This window comes from Peromyscus maniculatus, chromosome 12, assembly GCF_049852395.1.
Source record: "Peromyscus maniculatus bairdii isolate BWxNUB_F1_BW_parent chromosome 12, HU_Pman_BW_mat_3.1, whole genome shotgun sequence".
Taxonomy (NCBI): Eukaryota; Metazoa; Chordata; class Mammalia; order Rodentia; family Cricetidae; genus Peromyscus; species Peromyscus maniculatus.
Window position 1 is genome coordinate 42,689,351 of NC_134863.1, and position 21,439 is coordinate 42,710,789.

Genomic DNA, 21,439 nt, shown 5'->3' on the forward strand with positions numbered 1-21,439 from the left:
TGTATCTGCCTGCAAAAAATGATGCTAATTTGTCCTGTTTGTCCCTTAAACTGTTTTTTTTTTCTTTTGATTTTTGACATTTTAAAATGTAGTACTAAATTAAGTGTATAATACAAAAATGCCATAGTGGTGAATGTCTTTTACCTCCTGTTTCTAGAAGGCAGATGAGAGACCATATCATTCTGTCTGCTCCCAACTGTGAATATTTTATGCTGTTAGAGCTTAGTTAGGGACATGAATGTGGAAGGCCAAACAAAACCTCTAGTGATCACCAATCAAGACATTTCTAGCCCAAAAGTATTTGAACAAATATTTTGTAGCCTATAATTTGAAAGCTGGATTGGGAGGTGCTTCATATCTTACAATGTTATATTCCATATGCACACGGTCAGCTTCCCACCCATGAGTCAGAACTCTCTGAGATAAATCAACTTTAGGAATGAGAATGTCCTTTGGCTCATGGCTTCCAAGGTTTCAGGCTCTGGTTGGTTGACATTGTTGCATTGGGCTGGTGATCAAGCATGTGATGGAGTAAAGCTCTTCACTTCATAGCATCTAAAAAGCAGAGCGAAAGATTGGAAGAAGAAAGTGTCCTAATAACGCCTTCATGGACACACTTGAGTACGCCTCACCACCCTTGCACGAGGCCTCCCGTCACAGAGGTGACACCTTAGACTAGCAACTGAGCCTTCAATGCATGATCCTTTTAGGGGATGTGTAAGATATAGACCATAAGGCTTTCAGCACAAATGGTTACTTCTCAGTAATATTTTCCCTTCTCATCCCTTAGTAATCAAGATTTAGCAAACCCTAGTCAGTTTAAGCAGAAATATTTACCCACAGTTAATATGCACAAGAACTTTTCCAAAGTAGACTTCAAGTAGGTCGCTTTCATTACTATTTATTATTGCTTTAATCATTTTTAATTTTGCCAACATGTTCTTTTTATAGAATATTTAATTGGCATTGTTTTGAAGAGGGATGTAATTCATTTTTCAGTATCTGAGGACTATAAAGCCTTCTACATTAGAATTAAAGATGCATACTTGTGAAAATTAAGTTAAGCTTCTTTGAAAGGAATTTTGCTCTTTGTAAATTTAATGCCGAGCCTCATCATATATTTTGTTGTCTTACAATCTTTTTTTACTCAACTGCTTCTTCAAGACATCTTGTCTCCACCCATGACCCACAAACTTGTGAAACATTTTATAGATGTGCAATCTTGAGAGTCCCCTGGATTGTTTTGAATCAATGAGCTTGTTTTCTTTGTTTAGGAGTCCGATGGCCAAGGCTGCCCCTTCTGTCGCTGTGAGATAAAAGGAACTGAGCCCATCATCGTGGATCCCTTTGATCCCAGAGATGAAGGGTCCAGGTGCTGCAGCATCATTGACCCTTTCAGCATCCCCATGCTTGACTTGGATGATGATGATGATCGAGAGGAGTCCTTGATGATGAACAGGCTGGCGAGTGTTCGAAAGGTAAACCAGAATTCATGAATGTAGCTTGCATGCTGTGAGAGGACTAATAAATCAGTCTCAAGTAGTCTATGTGATCATGTGTTTGGCTAAGAAAGCATTCTTGATTCAAAACTAAGGTTAAAATACAAGCAGTTTCCCATTTAAAAAAAAAAAGTGTAATCCTCATACCTCATCAAGGAAGTGTCTCTTTGCAACAGATAGAGACCACTGCAGAAAACCACAACCAAGCAAATACAGAGTTGTGCAGCCCAATCCTATTGGATATATCCACAAAATAGTCCTGCATTTCAGGCTTAGGGAACAATGTGGGAAGAGGACAGAAAGATTGTAGGAGCCAGAGTGTAGCTGGAAGTTTTCCTGTGACCAGTCTGGCCTGCAGCAGCTGATAAAATAATCACTCAGAGGGTTAATATTAATTACAAACTGTTTGGTCTATGGCTCAGGCTTTTTGCTAGCTAGCTCTTTCATCTTAAATTAACCCATTTCTATTTATCTATGTTTTGCCACATGACTTCATGGCGTTACCTGTGTTTCATTACATCTTGCTCCCCAGCAGTACTCAGTGTCTTCCCGGACTCTGCTTTTTTCCTCCTTGTCTCTCTGTTTGGCTAAGAAATGCTGGCAGTGGGAGACATAGTTCTTCCCAGGATAGAGCACACCACTTGATTATCCTGTACCAAATGGTCAGCCCTGAAAGCATGCATACAAGTAACATTATGCAGACGGAGTATGTTATATTTAGAAATATATGTATATGCATATATGCATCTCACAACAATTAGTGAGAACAAAGGCCATGAATTTGAAAGAGAGCAGGAGGGAGTACTATGGACAGGTTTGGAGGGAAGAAAGCTAGGGATTATGTGATTATATTAGCTAAAAAATAAAAGAAATAATTTTAAAAACTATAAGCAATATTGACCAACTCATAAAACAGTAGCTCAAGCAGAATCATCTATTAAGGTAACCCACCTGGTTTTAAAACTCATGTGAGGCAGATGAGAACATTTGTATAGAATTAAACATCCAATAATGAGATGAATAGATGTGAAGAAAAATTGAAGAAAGGAAGTTATTTTATTTGCAAATGGTAAGATGCACTTGATTAACATTTCTGTTGAGTCTAGAAGTGTTGAGTAGATTTATTTTCTTAACAGAAATGACATCCTGGTGTTCAATTTATAAGAATTCATATAAATTCATCTCTGTGAGAATATTGTAATTTGAGGTTTGCTTGTTAATTTAGAAAACTGGCCTTAGGAACTGAGAGTGGATGCTACTGCCCACTGGTGTTTACTTCACAAAAGAATCAGCGTGCTGCTTGAATAATTTAGAAATCAGGACTGGGAGATACATCCCTAGATATCAGGGTACTTGTTGTGGTGTAGCCATGCACATGAAATTCAGATTAGATTGAGAAGTTTTACGCTGTGGAAGTCACAGTGGGATTAATTGCTGTGGGAGCATCTGTAGAGGAGTGAACTGTCTGCCTCCTGGCTCATGCAGACATAACTAATCAACCACAGTGCTCATCCCTCTGGAGTTCAGGTTGGCCTCCGAGCTTTCCAAGGTAGCCCTGAGGAGAACCATTTGCCACTGAGGTGGGTGGCGATCATGATGGCCACTTCCCATTGTTTACACTGTGCACCTATTGCTAGAGTAGGAAAATAATTGGTGCAGACTACAGGAGAGGCCATTTTTACAGCTACTTCAAGGCTGTATCAAACTTCGCTGAAAGAAAATTCTTGCATTTTCTTTGTCCCAGAGTTCCATGCTGACTTCAGACATCCCCTTATCATTTTTTTTTGTTGTTGTTTTTTCGAGACAGGGTTTCTCGGTGTAGCTTTGCGCCTTTCCTGGAGCTCACTTGGTAGCCCAGGCTGGCCTCGAACTCACAGAGATCCAACTGGCTCTGCCTCCCGAGTGCTGGGATTAAAGGCGTGCGCCACTAACGCCCGGCCCCCTTATCATTTTTATATGAAAGATTTTGTATGTGAAGTTATGTTGATATCCCCAATTTTACTACTCTCCGATTCAACCTTGGGCTGGGATGATGGTGTTGGTTCTTCACACTGTTTGATTTACATAGGTTTCATAAGCTAACTCAGAAACTACTGTATGTTTCATCTTTCAGTGATAACAGCTGTTGAGAATATTTTTTAATTACATGATCTCTTTGATCCAAGAGAAAGTTGTTATCCCTCAGTAACTCTAAAGGTTGAATAAGGAAGAAAGAAGTCTTAGAGACAAGTATGACTTGAGTCCCCAGCCAGCTAAAATTCTGCCTTGAAGAAGAGGTGACATACCAGTTCTGTTACAGGCTAGAACTGGGACTTCCTTCAGCTGATTCCTTCCACTCCTGCTGATGTTGGCTTCCTCCTGTAAAGCAGGACAGCAACAGCGTTTCCTCCCATTAACTGTTGAAATGATCAAATGAGATCTTAGATTTCAGACAGTAACATAGTGTCAAGTCACAGAAACCACAAATGCTTGGTATACTGACCCTGTTAATCGTATTTAGGATTGCTAGCTAGGTGGTGGTGGCACAGGCCTTTAATCCCAGCACTCTGGAGGCAGAGCTAGGTGGCTCTCTGTGAGTTCGAGGCCAGCCTGGTCTACTGAGTGAGATCCAGGACAGGCACCAAAACTACACAGAGAAACCCTGTCTCAAAAAAAAAAAAAAAAAAAAAAAAAAAAAAAATGCTGTGTGCTGAATGCCTTGTGACACATTTCCCAATCTGAATTAGTAGAAATCATTGCATCCTGTGCATGTAAAAAGAGCTACACTAGCACACCAGAGATGATGCTTGCCCTCATCCAGAGGACATCTGAATATCTGAATGCGAGCTCACTGTTGTGCTAGTCTGGCCATATCTCAGGTCCTATGTAAGACTCATTCAAAAACGAGAAGACAGATGCAAAGTGACATTGGGAATAAAGTGGTATATGCTTATAACATTGTCTTCATTGATTGACGACACTTTTTCCCTTGAAGTGACAATGTTGTATATCAAGTGAACTGTATTTTGGTGATAATGGATCGCTTATATAATTCTGTTGATTTCTATCTCTTGATCTGCAAGATCTAAAGTATTTCTTACCTGGCCCTTTAAGAAAGCATGTTGCCCCAGGTATAGGGTGCAGGGTGCATTTAAAGAATGTTTATTGAATGCCTGGGTAACCTGAAATAGCAGAAAAGTATTTGAGAAACATGCAACAGCTTTCGAAGTTCATATGACCTCTGTGGTAAAGGTTTCTAGCTTGGAGAAAGGCATTTCACTTTTCCAGGCTGAATGGGTTTTCTTTCAGTGTTCCACATGGGGATTGGGGATTTGGCTCCCAGAATAATTCTCTTTCGAACTTTGTGTACCTTGCCACTTAGAGAAGGGGAAAACATTTGCCTCTATCAGTTCATTCTACCTGAATGAATGTGAAGCTGAGGCCTCTTCTCACAGCGGCTCCCGTAACACAAACTGAGAATGAAATGTACAGGGGAGGAACAGGCCTGCTGCCTTCCACCCTCTCTGGCCTTTCTGGATTTGCTCCCTCTGCTACTTTGGGAGGTGTCTGTCGGGAAAATGAGAGGTTTTCAGAGTAATCCTCTCTTCTGTTGTTAGCCCCACCAAGAGAAGGATGTTCTCCGGCATTCCTGGCTTCTGTCCCGTGATAAGTCTCTGGCCTTCATTGTTCCGCACTTTGATGGCAGTTAGATATTTTAGAAATGTAATTAAATTACAGTTATTTGGTTTTAATTTGATGTCATGATTTAATTAAATGTTTCTTATGTTACTAATCTGCTGCTAGTAAGTTAAGCAGACTTATATATTATTTCACCAACCTCTGCCACTTAACTTTCAATGCATCCTAAATTTTAGTACGAATATAAGCATAAATTCTGTATGAATAATTGGGAAAATATTACTTTAAAATCATATTCATATTGCTCTGTTTATACGTTTTGATACAATCATTGTGCTAAGTTATTATAGAGGACTGTAAATTCCTAAGACCAAATCACACTTACTGTTCCTGTCACCCAGACATACTCAGTAGCTATTTAAAGAAACCCAGGAAATGCATGTGCACCTGCTCTCCGAGGGCAGTTTCCTGATCAGATGTCTCTCTTTAATCTCCACTTTATTTAAAGAATAAATATATTGCATGAAAGGCCAGATTTTAATAAGGTCTTATGCAGTGATGAGTTAGAGAAAAGGTTCTGAACGAAGATTGAGATCTTTGACACAAAGCCATTCTTCATGCATGTTCTTCCTCTGTTTTATAATCTTCATTGTCTCAGTGTCTATTCATTCATTTTTAAAGTGTCTTATTTTTCCAACTCAAGAGTGACTGTCAATCATTTGCCAGCAGAATGATTCAATTTTTTCCTGTTCCATTTCAGTTGCTCATCTTTTTCTCCTTTCATGAACTCATTGATGACCATATTGTACAATTGTTCTTGTCTGTCTTAAGCTTGTTGCCTTCATTAAATTGATAATTCTTCCATCACTGCATAGAGAACTGAGCCGATTGTATTTTCCAATTATCACAGAGATTTCCAACAACTGATATTTATAAGTCATGGCATACAGATTGTTTCCTTGGCATTCGTTAATAAGTTAAGCATATTTAGTAATGATGATGTTTCCAATAAGCAGAGAGAACCCACAATTCTGTAAGACAATGAGTTACTTGCCTTATTGGATGGAAGGTATTTTATCATTTAACTGGAAAGTGTTTTAGATTTTGCCCAAATCTGTGTCATTACCTGAATTTCTGAGCTGTCCGATTTCCTAGATAATTGGGTCTGTGTGAGATGAGCCCCAAGTAGTCCATATTTAATGGAAGAGAACATCGAAGCTTTCTCAGTCATCACAGCAAAGAGATGTCTGTTGCTGCTCAAACATCTTCTTAATATTAAGAAAGACATCAGCAAATTCTTAATAGTGTATTAGCAGTAATCTTGAATGGAATACATTACTCAACAAATATGTAAAGTAACTTAGGAAAAGAATTAAGAAATTAAATGTAAAATAAAGCAATTGATGGGCTCGGCTTCTGATTGAAGCTGAATTAATTCTTGTGGTATTAGCATTATATTTTCTAAAAAGCAAAAAACCAGAAACCCCCGGCTTTTATACTAATATATGGTTCAATACTTGCCTAGCATGTATTAGGTCCTAGGTTCAATCTTAATGCCATAACAAATAAAAAAAAATATTAGTAAGCAGGTGACTAGAGCAGGATAAAAATAGCTATGAACAAAGGTTAAAGGAATGTCTTTAATCTTTGAAAACATTTTCCTACTGTTTTCCTCATCAATTAAAAATCAGTGTCCCTTAAAAACCATGTGTTATTTACTGACTGCCTTCCCTCCTGGTGATAAAGTGTGGAAAAGGTTTTATAATTTCCCTGATCCTCAGGAAAGGCTTTGTGTGTCCCATTCCCGGGTTTTCATAGTAGATTCGGAAGCTCATAGCCCGTAAGCGTTTTAGTTAGACCAGAGTCCATGCTGGAGCCATGATGATAGAACTGGCTACAGAAGTGAACATCAGAGTGAAAACAGACCTCGAGGAGGCAAAAGAGGGCTTTATCAGAGGCAATTTCATTTCCTGAGTCATTCAGAAATATAGAAAGACATTTTGGTTTCCGTAGTGACAGAAGTGGGGGGCGGTAACTGCTGGCACTGAGTGGACTAGCCAATGGTCCACCAGCCATGAGATGGTCCCACCTCTCCTGCTACAATCATCAGGTAGAGTTATGGATGATAATAGGCCATCTTCAGATACGAGTTCCATGTTGGACACTTAATTGCTTAGTTGTCTTAAAGCTCTCTGTGCAGAACAGTATACTTTTCATATTCATAAACAAAAGAAACACTACCTCATCTATCATGTGATACATGACCTTATAGGTGACCTGGCAAGCATTGTTGCATATTGCTCAAGAATTATTTGAATATATAGCATAGTAGGAAAAGCAAACATTTGAACTCTCATAATCAGCTTTGAGTCTATCTGGACTAACAGAATATCACTGTTCAGGAACTCCTGATGTTTTTGACTGCATGGTAGACCCTTGAGTAAGGTTTTGTGCTGAATGACCATTAGTGACACTGCTCTTATCTCTGCTGCTCTGAATCATACTGAGTTATCCTGCTCATGTCTTCTTCTAGTGTGTGCTTAGTGTCTATGGGCCTTGCATTTTTTAGCTCTCCCTGTGTTATGTGTTCTTAAGGATAAGATTAAATGACTTAAATCCAGAAACATCAGGAGAATGGTTCTGATGCATGGCAAATGCTAAGCATCAGTTGCTATATTATTTTAATATAGTGAAAATTAAACTCCTTAGAATATTACTGTCCTGAGAACTAAATATCAGTATCTTGAGATTTCCACAAAAATTTTATTAGATATTACTATTTATCACCCTATATAAGGTGAAACTATATTGATTCAATAAGAAATTGGTTATACTCAGTATCTTAACACCTACATAATAATACTGCATTATTCCTTCAGTACATGACAATATTAAAATGATTCACTACTAAAACATGTTTCATGTTTAAGACTCGGAGAAAATGCAAAGCCAAATGTTAGCCTCAATACTAATTTAAGAATTAAGTAATTTAGGTACCCATATGGCATGCTATTTTCTGTATTGGAAGTAAATTTAAAAGATTAAGAATTCTTTAAATTAGGGAGAAGAACAACCATTACAAAATATTAATTGTTTGTTCTTTGTAAAGCTCTACATGGTATGGGGAGAAATAAGGGTTTCATTTGAAAGCATTTTCTCACTGACTCAATTTCATTCCTTTAATGCCCAGAGTGAGTGTTCATGCTTCTCAGCCATTTCTGTGGAACCACTTCTGAATTATATGTCACCCTTCCCTGCCTTCTCAAAATTGCTTATGCAGCTGAGTGAACCAAAGGGCATACAAAGCCAGTGCACTCAATACAACTTATTTCTAGAAACTTACATTTTGCGACAGGATTTAAGGATGCATTGCAGGAAGAGAGAAGAACCACAAATTTAAATTAAAATCACACATATACTTGCATCAGATTGTGAAATTCACAGAAATGATTAAGGTAAAATGTAAAACTTCAAAGAAATTAATGATTATAGTGGCTATTCACAGGCCAGGGGTTCATGACCTTCCTACTAGAGACAGCCTCAAGGAGAAACAGTGTCACATTGCATGCTTAGCAGAGTTTATTACTTTAATAGAGACATGCCCTTGGGGTTAGAGGCATGTGTGACACACTCTGTATTACTAAAGTAGACCCTGATGGCAATTTTGTTGGCTACTTCCCTGCTAGACTGTAAAGTCACCCATCACCATAACTGTTTCTCCATTTATAACTTTATAACCTGTTTCCTCCATTTTATTATTTTGAATTTGTGGTATCTGAAAATTTCCAGAAGTTACCAGTAGAACACAGATACTAACTATAGTGTGTAGAAGTAATTCTAAATGGACTTATTAAATAAGAAACACAGAGCCACCTAAAGAGTTAAAAGCCCAGAGATCGAGCAGTAGCCAAGACCACCTTATATTACCACTCACTGCTGTCCTTCCCCTGAGTGAGACAGAGAGAGAGAGAGAGAGAGAGAGAGAGAGGGAGGGAGGGAGGGAGGGAGGGAGGGAGGGAGGGAGGGAGGGAGGGAGGGAGAGAGCCTACTACCAAAAGAAGAGAAAAAGCTATGTGCCAGTGCTCCGGCTTGAGCTGATTTGGGCCTGAACTCCCTTTGACACCAACCACGTGAGTTGACGATCTGGCTGCAAGCAGCTCCAGCTGCAGGTAACCAACCGCTTGTAGCTACAGCACTCGACTGCATGCATCTAGACGGTAGCTCCAGCCAGACCTGGGGCCTGTAAACTCTAGCTGCGGCTGAGCCGTAACCACCAACAGTTTTTAATGAATTTTTGCCACGTGGATGCCAAATGTAAATGAAATTCTGAAGCCTCCAGCACATTTCCTATCAATAATTTATCAATCTCATCATCATCTTGTGCTAGAGGGCCTGGCAGACCAGTATGGAATCAGATGTGAGTTATATATAAAGGATGATTCCTATTCCTGATTATATCTTGTAATTGAATAAATAGTGAAGTTAATTCTGAATCATCAGGGATAAATTCTGCAGTCTCAATATGAAATACCACTCTTTCAGCATACTGAGAGTCAATAACTATGTTGAGAGGTTCTGAAAAAAATCCATTAATACCAACAGAATAGCATACAATTCCGATTTTTGAACTGAATTATAAGGACTTTGAACCACTTTACTTTAATTTTCTGATTTGTAACCTGCCTTTCCTCGTTTGTTTTCATCTGTATAAAATGTACAAACTCCAGATATGGCTTTTCTCCGTACAATTCGAGGCAAGATCCAATCAGCTCTCTTTATAAGATCAATTCTATCGCTTTTGGGATATTTGTTGTTAATCTCTCCCAAAAAATTACTGCAAGCTCTTTGCCAAGGGTCACTTCCTGCTCTTAATTTTTCAATGTCCTCCTTAGTTAAAGGTACAACAATTTCTGCTGCGTCTATTCCTGCTAATTGACGAAGTTTCAATTTTCCTTTCAAAATCAAGTCAGAGATTTTTTTCCACATAAGTTTTTAATTTTTTGCTCTGTTTATTTGGTAAAAATATCCATTCCAATATAATATCTTCCCTCTGCATTAAAATTCCTGTAGGAGAATACCTAGAGGTTAAAATAACCAAAATGCAATCCTGCTTTGGATCGACCGATCCATATGTCCTTCCTGTACTTTCTTTTCTACCAAGGCCAATTCTTTCTCAGCTTCAGGTGATGATTCTTTTGGACTATTTAAGTCCTTGTCACCTTCTAAGGTTTTGAACAAATTACTCAGTTCATCAGTTTTTACCCCAACAGTAGTGGTTTGAATAAAAAATGGCCCCCATAGGCTTAAATGTTTAAATGTTTGATCTTCAGTTGGTTGAACTGTTTGGGAAGGATTAGGAGGTGTGGCCTTATTAGATAATGTGTATCCCCATTCTCTCTCTCTCTCTCTCTCTCTCTCTCTCTCTCTCTCTCTCTCTCTCTCTCTCTCTCTCCTCTCCCTTCCCCTCCCCTCCTCTCTTCTTCATTTCTCCTTGTCTCCCCTCTCTTCTCTCCTCTCCTCTCTTTTCCATTTTTCTTTACTTTTGCTTTTGTCTCAAGATGTACGCTCTTGGCTACTGCCCCAGTGCCTTCCTGCCTGCTTGCTGCCATGGTCCATGCCATGATGGTCATGGACTCTTACTACCCTCTGAAACCAGGAGTCCCAAATTAAATACCTTCATTTTATAAGCTCATGGTGCTTTAACATAGCAGTAGAAAAGTAAGTAAGACACCAGTTCACCTTTGCTCCAAAGTGGATTAACTGTCCATCTCTTAGTGAGGCAGCAGGGGCCCCCCACTGTTTTCCCCTGGGAAGAAGTCCAAGAAATGTTTGCTGGACATTTCTATCCCATTTTGAGTTTCTTCCAAATTACTGCTAGCTGAAGCTTCTGGGAGCTTGGCTGTGGAGAAAGAGGAAGTGTCTGCATTGGTTTTACACCAGTGCCTCATAGGACCTTTTGTTTATTACTTTAAAGGGGCCAGTGCTAGAGATAATTCAAAATAGAGAACATTAGCTATCTGTGCTTAAACTATAAATCATGTGTGAATGTTAGATTGTGAATGTAAACATTGCTGTTGTGTATAACTTCTGAATAATATTCTACACAGGCTATTTTAAACACTTTTAATTTTGTTATGCTCACGAATACAGTAAATAAAGACCAAGATAATAGTTGGAAGCAAAGAAAATATACTTGGACTATTTTATTCTATTCTATGTGGTAAAAAATTTACCACTGTTCATTAATTCTTATGCATTTAGAGAAAAATATTGACTCTCTGGGTCTTTCTCATTACTGTTATTACCATACAAGTATCACCCTTGTTAAATATGAAATTCATTAAGTAAAGATTCTGCTAGAAGTATCATAAGATGACTTTGATTATCTATGTATTGTTAGAACTCTCATTAGTTATTGAAAGCCTTTCTCCTGCCCCATTTTTATAATAACCTGCCTGGGCTGGAAGCTCCTTTAGCAGGTGTTTTACCATTTCCCTAATAATAGCTCTTATGACATGGTCTTCTAAAGTCATTCTTTGAAGATGTGGATAAATGAAAAGTAACTTGAATAGGGTGAGGGCCCCCATGATTATTAGCAATTGCTGAGCTGAGGGCAGTGGCTTTTGAATGCTTTGCTTTTTTAACTGGTTCTGTGGAGATGTTCTGTCAAAATCACAAATGTGGATCCTACATGGTGGTCACTAGCGTTATCTCCTAAGTTATAAAACACATCGGGAATTTTGTCAGAGAAATGACTAGGGAAGATTTGATAGGTATATACACATGGAACGATCCAGTGTGCTTCTGACATTTCTAGAGTCCCTAAGTCCCTAAGTCCCTGCTTGTAGATGTATTCATTGACTGCCTTTCTTTATGAACTTAGGAGAAACTGTTAGACTCATATGCCGATGTGGTAATTCTGAAAACAGAAATCAAGGCCCATGGATTCTGAAAGGAGCTGAAATACATGAATGGGTTATCCTAAAGTTCTGAGGGCTAGGGCAATACTAAAAGTGACATAGACCTGAAATCAAGATAAACATGATGTTACTCAGTTCCCTAAACTGGAAAGAATGGTCCATTCTCCCTAGTGTGGATGATTTTGGATATTACATAATAAACTCTGTATATTAGTGCCACACACATTAATGACTTTCTCAATATGTTCTGTTACTTCTTTTGTGATGGAAAAACCATATGATCCTTTCTTAATAGAAGTGTTCCTACTACTTTATAGTGGCAAACCATGAGTTCAGTACAAGTTTTCACAGCAGGGCAATGATTATTAAATGCCAGGACATCTGTCAAAGGCAACTTTCGGACAGTGTTCTGGGAGGATATTTAACAATGGCTATTATACTCCTGGTGTATTTATTGCAAACCAGTGTAGAATGGACTCAAAACTGCATTTTTAGTAAATAGCCAACTTCTATAGCCATTTGTAGAGATAAATTCAAAGCTTACCGAGTGAAAGTCTATTATTTTCATTGGAATGTTAATGCATGAAATAAACAGATAATTTGAAGAGTTGTGTGGAGATTGATACTTTATCCAGTAAAACATTTTTAATTACAAAAAGCTTGTCAATTGTGCATACTCTAACCAAGAACTCCTTAACTAGTTTGCACATTATAGTTAGGGATTTCTGTCTTTTAGAATCTGCCTTGGAAACAAAATAATCATAGAAAAATCAGTTCCAAATTTGTTTATGTATTGATCAGTGTTAGTAAGAGCACATAGTCCACCAAGTGTTTCTGTTTGACATCTGCATGTAATATGACTCTAATTATTTTCAATATTTAAAGCTATTTGAATGTTTTAATCAAGCTCTATTGAGTTTTTTATATTGGCAGGGGTGTAACTTTGTAGATAAGCAATAGGAGGAAGATACTCAAGCTTATCTGATGTGCCATTCCAATTTCCTGTTCTTCCTATTTATTTTTAATTAACACACTATTCTTTCATACTCTCCTCAGTATTCCAAGATTGGTGGGCACATGAATTTCTAGCCGTCTAGGCCAAGTGTTTTCACCAGTTTCTGACATCTCTTTGGCTGACAGCTCGTAGCTCTCTGTATCATTAAGTTACTGTGACATTTCTGACAGTAGCTATCTTCTGTCCTGTCCTGTAGGATACTCGTGCTATGAGGTACATTTTCATACCCATTACCAAACAATCATCTATCCCTTTGTACGCTCTAGTGCCCACTATTCTACTCTCCTGTGAGTGAGCTTTTCTTCGTGTTCATGTAGAGAACGCACAGCATCTGTATTTTACTGCCTGTCTTAGCTTACAGGTCAGTCCATGCATTTCACCACAGATGACAATAAAGCATTCTTTATTACCCTTGAATAGTATTTCCCACATTGATTTCCTATCTTGGCTCCTGTGAATAGCAGTTTTCCGTAGAGGAGTACAGGTGACTCTTACATACAATGGTGTCCTGTCTTTGGGACACTTACCTAATGGACCCTCCATTGATTTTTTTAAGGCCTTTGCAAAGTGGGGGAGGATTTAATTTCCTGGTCCCTAAATGTAGCCTGTGTACTGACTCCCACAGATGATGAACTTCAGGCAGCATAGAATCTTTACCTGTTGTGGCTCAAGTATAGACTTCTGAGATTTGCTTATCTGCTTTTAAAGAAAAGCATTTAGCTTCTGGACTTCTTTTCCATATGGAAGCTTAAGAAAAACAACAACAAAAATACTTGGTTTAAATATGTGTGTTTTAAATGTCTAATGTCTAGTTAATTTAAGGCTGACCTGATTTCATCGTTTTCCAGGAGCATCATGTTGTAGTGAGAGCATAGCATATGGAATAAGGAATTTTTGTTTGCAAATAGTTTTCTAAAGTTTCTCATCTAGGTCACCTAGAGGTATATGCACCTCTGCATTGTTTGTTACTGACCTCCTCATAGGAGAAAGAGCCATTTGCCTGCATTGGATTACACTGCATTCTAATGTGCTTTTCTCAGAGGCCCTTCCTACAAGGTGTGAGGACAAACTTTCAGTCTGTCCGTTCCATAATCCTCCCCTCAAATGACACGTTGAGATCTCCAGACCTATTACTCAGGTTTTTATTCTGACAAGTGTGCAGCCTACGGCAATACCACCCTGAACGCGCCCGAGCTGGTCTGACAAGTGTGCAGCCTTGCCCCATCCTTGCCACCTCAGCAAGGACAGAGCCTTGTACTCTTTGCCCAGCACTGCACCATCAGATACCCAGAAGCCTCTCTGCTTGTCTCCTAGTGCACTGACAGGCAGAACTCACCAGTCACATCACCAGGATCCTCACCCCTTGCCCAGAGAAGAAAGCCTCAGCCAGACCCTCTCCAGATCCCGCACCTCAGCCTGCCGCCAGTGCCTCCTCGCCTCGATCTCATTCAGAAAGGCATCGTCCGATCACCCTGTGGCAGTCCCACAGGCTCCCCAAAGGTGAGTCAGCGCCATCAGCAACACTGAAGGCAGCTCTTGCCTCCTTATGTGCAACATCAACCTATGTCTTAGGCTTTTAATTGTTTATAAATAACTGTGGTAAGTTTCTCATTTTATGGTGAGCCTGCTGTCATATCTCTTGCTTTGTTACTATAAAATTACTATAAAAGTTACATAATTACTCAAGCATGTCTGTAGGCCCCTGATTTGCTAAAATAAATAGCAGTGTAAGTCTAGTGTTCTATAAAGTGGATTTAAAAGGTCATCATATACATTACAATAATTTGCATGCTGTTCTCAAATGGTATTTTACACTTATTTTCATAATGTCATGACGAGAAAAATGTGAGGGGAGTATATTTGCATAAGGGCTCGAGGTGTGATACATTATCACCCGTGCTTCAGGTGACTCAGAAGACAGAATCATATGTACTTTCTTTGAACCCAGGGAATTAATTACAATAAATTACAGTATTTATAAAGTAATTATTTTACTGTTTAATATTAAAGGCGTAATTTTAACTTGGGCCTACAGTTCATTTTAGTTTTATGTGGATTCTTTTAAAATTTAATAATAAGAGCATATTTTGCTTTATTAAATGTAAATTTATAAAAACTTAAATACCATTTGCTAATATGCTTACCGTCTAGGATGGCTAAGAAGTACAATACATTTAGTGCTGTTTCCTTCTCTCACACTGCCTTGAACTTGGCTTTAATCTCATGTGACTCCTTATAGGACAGAACTTCGAATTGTATAGACATACAACACATTCGTTTTCCTTGACATTTTCTAATGTAAAAAACACAAAACGTTTACCAAAATAAGCATGAAAATAAACACTAAAAGCTCTAAGAGGCATGCAAAATCCTCTTGGGAGTACATACCTTCAGGTTGTCCTCTAACAATTACACTGACAGATATCCTTTTTTTTTTTTTCCATTTTAAGAACCCAGAAAGTCAAGTGATTCTGTCAGTCATTGCTCTGCTATTTATATCTTTACTGTTTTAGTAATACTGTTTAAAAAAAAAAAAAAGCCTAAGCAAATGGCCCATGTAGCTTTCATTGAGCTGCAAGGAGGAAAACAAAAAACAGTTATAACATTGTTAAATATTTCAAATCTTTTAAAAGGTGAAGAGACAATAGAAACAGTGTTAGTGGTTTTTTTCTGTGTCTCTTGAGTCACAGAAATCAACACATAAAGTATTCTTTTCCATGATGCTATAATGGTAGCCAAAGAATATAATTTTACTTAACCTTCTACTTCTTTTTATATGATTTCTAGAACTCTTGCATATATACAGTCATTTCTACAAAATTCTTAATGTGGTATTCTGATGTAAATTTTTCATTAATTTTTAAATTTTTCATTAGTAATAAAGGAAACGTCGGAAAAGTCACTTGAAAGCTTATTAGAAATATAATAATACCACATTGTGGCTAAAATGCAAATTCAGTAATATGAGCCTGAAAATCTTTTCAGTGCATGGTGCAATTCTTTTCTTGGTTTTGTGTTTTGTCTCTCTTGTGTCTCTTTAGTCTTCTCCGTGCATGATGAGAAAACAAGACAAGCCACTCCCAGCACCCCCTCCTCCCTTAAGAGACCCTCCACCTCCACCAGAGAGGCCTCCCCCAATCCCACCTGAGAACAGACTGAGCAGACATTTCCACCATGGGGAAAGTGTGCCTTCCAGGGACCAGCCAATGCCTCTTGAAGCCTGGTGCCCTCGGGATGCCTTTGGGACTAACCAGGTGATGGGATGTCGCATCCTAGGGGATGGCTCTCCAAAGCCTGGGGTCACAGCAAACTCCAACTTAAATGGAAGACACAGTAGAATGGGCTCCGACCAGGTCCTTATGCGGAAACACAGACGCCATGATCTGCCTTCAGAAGGAGCCAAGGTAAGTCAGTTTGCAATTCAGAAGCGGGGGAGGTGCTTGCCAAGCTCTCCAATGGGAGGCTTTGTGTCCAGCAGGGCAGTGTTTAGTTTGGTTGTTTTTACCTGCCTACCATAGATGCTTTTTTTTTTTTTCTCTCTCTCTTTTGGTTTTTTGAGACAGGGTTTCTTTGTGTAGCTTTGTGCCTTCCCTGGAACTCACTCTATAGACCAGGCTGGCCTTGAACTCACAGAGATCCGCCTGGCTCTGCCTCCGGAGTGCTGGGATTAAAGGCGTGCGCCACTACTGCCTGGCCATAGATGCTCTTTAATTACCTATGGGTTCTGAATAGTGAGACACTCATTTAAAGTTGAACTTGAAAGAAGTGAGGGAAAGGCTGTCTATACGAAATAAGTTAAGATGCAGATGTGAGGTAACTGGACAGAGATTGGTCCCCTTCCTTATTGTCCTGCTGAGAGCTTCTCCCACTAATATCTCAGTATTGTTAAAATCATACTGTTTAGTACTAAGTCTTCCTGTTCTATCAAAATTGGCAACACTGTGTAACTGTACTTGCCATAGATCAGTCTTCAAATGAGGTGTTGTTTAGGACTTGGTCTGTACCTGATCCAGCCCATAGAATTGAATCTGTCCCCTACTTTTAAAAAAAAAAAAAAAAAAAAAAAAATGACCATTTCACCCTCGCTCACCAAGCAAGCTTAAAGAGATTCCCACACTTCTAAATCCTCCTTTAAACACAAACCCTCTGTCATCTGCATTCAGGAAAGAATCAAAGTGTGCAGGCAACCGGAGGGGTGACGGCAGCAGCCATTGAGCCTAGAGGACTGAGCGATGTCACAGCAAACCATCTGGAAATCATCCCTGCTGCTTTATTCCATGGTGGCTTTGGCTGTGAGATCAGATCTGTGTCTTCTCCCTCCGTACTGATAATGAGTTTGCATCTTTAGCTAATATTCAGTTGATCCCAGCTTAATGTTGTTTTTTTAGGGAGAATAATCTATTCCTCCAAAACTATGGATGGAATTTAATGTGTTCATCTGACAGTCAGGAAACAGAGGAACAGCATATTGACACACACTTGTAATCCCAACAGGAGAATGAGAAGTTTAAGGTCTCCTCAGTTACATAGGGAACTCCAAGCAGGCACAGGAGCCTGTATTTGATTTCTAGTGAGTGTGTGTGTGTGCCTGTGTGTGTGTCTGTACAAACATCGTGATGATAAAATCTTTGTGTAGTGACATCATTAAGACAGTGATGCATCAGGAATATTCTGAGCCAAGAAGAGCCAGCTCTCAGATACACAGCATATTAGAGACAGGAGCATCGGTTGCAAACCATGATTGACAGTGACTTGCCTTAGCATTGTTCTCAACTCCTGTAATTACTAAGATTCCTGAAGATTTTTTCAAGGTTAAGGAAATATAGTGTAAGTGTAGGGAGAAAGCACATAGAAAAAGCAGTTGGATAATGTCGTCTAGAAGTCACAAGCCTGTCCTCAAAGGACTTTTTCACAGCCTTGAGTACTGTCTGGAGAGAATGTCTGGGGTTTACTTCTCTTTGTGTTCCTCCTTTATCCTCTGTCGTCTGTGACTTGAGAAGAGCCTTGGACTACGCTCTCACGTGTAGTAGACTGGTTACCCTCAGGGGCGGATCACAGGGTATTTTCTGGATGACTTAGAAATACCCAGTATAGTAACGGTCAGAGCCAATTCTTTGAAGACCCCTTGTTTCAGGATTCTTTTTGAGACTGTCTTACAGTACGTCACTGTAGATACAACGCTGGAACGCGGCTGTTAACTTCTGAAGAGGATGATATTAATAGGGTGCAGGAGTTAGTGACTCGGGAGTCACCTCTCACTGAAACCTGGGTTTTTATGCCATTTCTAACTAACCTCTTAGAGGCTTTCTGGACTTCGACTTTCATGTCTCTCCCCTTACCCCACTCCACCCCACCCCCACCCCCCACCTTCTGCCACTCACCCCTTGAGCAAATACTTTTACCTGGAAATAAAAGAATACTCGTTTTTCCTAATTTCTTATTTTCTTATTCAAAGTACATTGTGTATACTAGTAATGCCATGTTCATGTCCTTAAAGATTATTTCACATTGCAACAAAGCTGCTAGTTTAACCACCTCTTTGCAGTAAGTGTTTTAAAATATGGTTCAAACTTGAAGTTGTCACTGCTGGGCACTAACACTGCGCCCATCTGTCATTGTTGGTTCCTTTTGAGAGCCCGAGGACCCAGCTGGTTCTTAGTGATAACCACTGTCTTTAACTTGTCATGTGCCTTGCAGTGACATTGTTCTGCAGATGACCCTACGTGTAACAATCTTCCGAAGGTATCGCTAGATAAGGGTGTCGTATGATCCCGTTCTTGTGATTGTGGCTTTTGCAGTTTGGGTGAGGAAACACATGTTCATACATATGATGCTGAGCTTATCTGTAAGTTCCAAGATCTGGCTTTCAAATGGAAATCCTTCGCACAGGTTTCATTTGCAGTGTGATACTGAAGGACATGTGATGAGGAACCTCTTCAGATGGTGGAGGGGTCATATTCATAAGACAGGGAACATGTTTGTATTTGTACTTTGAGTAAAAATAAAAAATCTAGACACCGATGTGGTGCACACAACATGCATTCAGGTAAGCACTTACACATATCGAAATAAAAACAAACAAATACATTTTAAAAACAAAAATCATTTTCTTCATTGTACAGTTTTTTTCCTAAAATGTTTTTTGTACATTTCAAGGATCTCAAATGTTTAGATGATATATGAGTCCCAGAAATATTTAGCAGTATATGCGTCCCAGGAAAATATTTCAAACATATAAGTTAAGATTATATGATGCAAAGGTATACAGAAAACTAAATCTAGGATAGCCTGGTTTACAGTAAATTGGACACTTTCATAAGTCTGAACCTTCAGGAATGTGCTTATTCCATAGTCTTCACTCAGCTCCGTAAGTAGTTGGATATCCATGACCCTGGGGATGCAGAGTACAGAGAATGAAATAGAGTGTAAATGCAGCACTGTGATGAACTTAATAAAAAAAAATATGCTGGAAAGATCCAGAAAATATATACTTTCCTGAGAAAGAAAATGAAATCTGAAAGGGAAGGCAGAAAGGAATCCAGTTTCCTCCAAGAGGGTTCCTGACTGGAGGGTGACAGAAATTACAGAGAGGGGTAGCCCTTTTTTTTTCCTGTAGGAATAACAGGAAGGAATATCATGGAGGTAGGAAATCTGGACAGTGATATGGAGGCAATTTTGAAGAGAGTATAGTGTGTATAAAGAGAAGAGGCATGTGCAGCAAAACTGGGTGATACAGGTTGAAACCAGTTTTGGTATGAAGCTTTTTTCAGTTCTTCATGTAGGAAAGAGCTTTTAAAGTAGCGATAGCTCCAGACTAACGTGGTCAGTGATGTGAACTTTAAAAAACGTAAGTCTGACACTTCCGGTACAATTCTGAGGGATAGGTGACAGTCATGTTGGGGGCTGAGCCCAGAGGCCAGTCAGATCCAGATGAGTCTGGATTTCACTGCGGACTTCTTTAGCGATGTATATACAGTCTGTCTAAACATCCTGTTGTCTCCACCATTCACAATCAGATCCTTCAGACATCTAAGGAGCATGTACTATTCATTTTCAGCTAGGTGAGAGTAGTATATGGCACTCCCTCAGAGAGTGTGCATCCAGTTTCTGGTCTGATGAAATGGGTAAGGTTGAACATGGAAGTCAGAATCAAATGTTAGATTTCATCCGCCAACCACTACCTTTTGGGACAATCACATTAGATTCATAGAAATGAGAGCCAGCACGTGTAAACACTTGGCTGTTTGCATGTTTGCGTAATTTCAGTCTCCTCACGTATTCCAGGTAGGGTATTAAGAATATGCTTAAGTCTCAGGACATAGTTTAGAACCGATTACAGGAAGATCTGCTGCTAAACAATTGGTGTGTATTTGCTGAGAGTATTTCAGTCAAGATGTTTCTTCCAGCTATAGCAAAGACATTTCCCTGGTCAATACCTTCACCATTGAGGTCACCTGCCTGTTGTCACTCAACATTCATGGAAGCTCTATTGCACATGAAGTATGTAAGGGACTTTACTGTAAAATGAGTGAGACATAAAAGACTGCATTTTGAAACAAGCAGACACAATGTGGTCCACAGAATATAACTAAATTGCAGATACCAAATAAGTTGTTCATAGAAGACTAATTATTCGGAGACAGGAGAAAATTTTAAGCTTCTGTCTCTCAATGACAGTTTTTAAAGTCATTAGATAAAATGCTATTCACACTTTGAAACATACTGATTTGTTTCACAAAGTTAGGAAGAAGTTACTTCATCCCCTCAAGTAATTGCCCTACCTGAGAATCAGTGTCCCCAGTAATAGATTTTGTGTTTTTCCAATGATCAACTCTTACTGGCTGTGTGATTTCTTTTTTCTTTGTGTGTGTGTGTGTGTGTGTGTGTGTGTGTGTGTGTGTGTGTGTGTGTGTGTTGTATATGTATATAGTTATTCTTTTGTACATGCATGAATACATTCATGTAGAGGCTTGAGACTAACTTCTAGTATCTTCCTTCATCACTCTCTCATTTTAAAATTTTATCTATTTATTTATTTTTTATGTGTATGGGTGTTTTACCTGAATGTATGGTCTGTGCACTGTGTACTTGCCTACTGCCTGCAGCGGCCAGAAGAGAGCACTGGATCTCCTGGAACTGGAGTTACAGACAATTGTGAGCCATCATATGGGTGCTGGGTGTCAAACCTGTGTTCTCTAGAAAAACAGAAAGTGCTCTTAACCACTGAGCCATCTCCAGCATATCTGTGAAATATCATTTAGGGCCTTTCACTGAACCTGGAGGTCACTGATTTGCCTGACTAGGGCTGTCCAGCGAACTCTCAATCTGTCAACACAGTGCTGGGATTGCAGATGCACACGGCTATGCCCGGCTATAATGTGGGTGCT

General features: G+C 39.1%; 1 protein-coding gene across 7 annotated transcripts in view; it reads left to right on the top strand.

The window, feature by feature from the left end:
- Positions 1–21,439, top strand: part of Cblb (Cbl proto-oncogene B) — a 186,031-nt gene that overhangs the window by 129,786 nt on the left and 34,806 nt on the right. For all 7 annotated transcript variants that reach the window (XM_006989990.4, XM_006989988.4, XM_042259418.2 and 4 more), the window contains exons 10-12: positions 1,275–1,478; positions 14,367–14,552; positions 16,094–16,456. In XM_006989990.4, the coding sequence (XP_006990052.1) occupies positions 1,275–1,478; positions 14,367–14,552; positions 16,094–16,456 (753 nt within the window). The remainder of the gene's footprint in view (positions 1–1,274; positions 1,479–14,366; positions 14,553–16,093; positions 16,457–21,439) is intronic.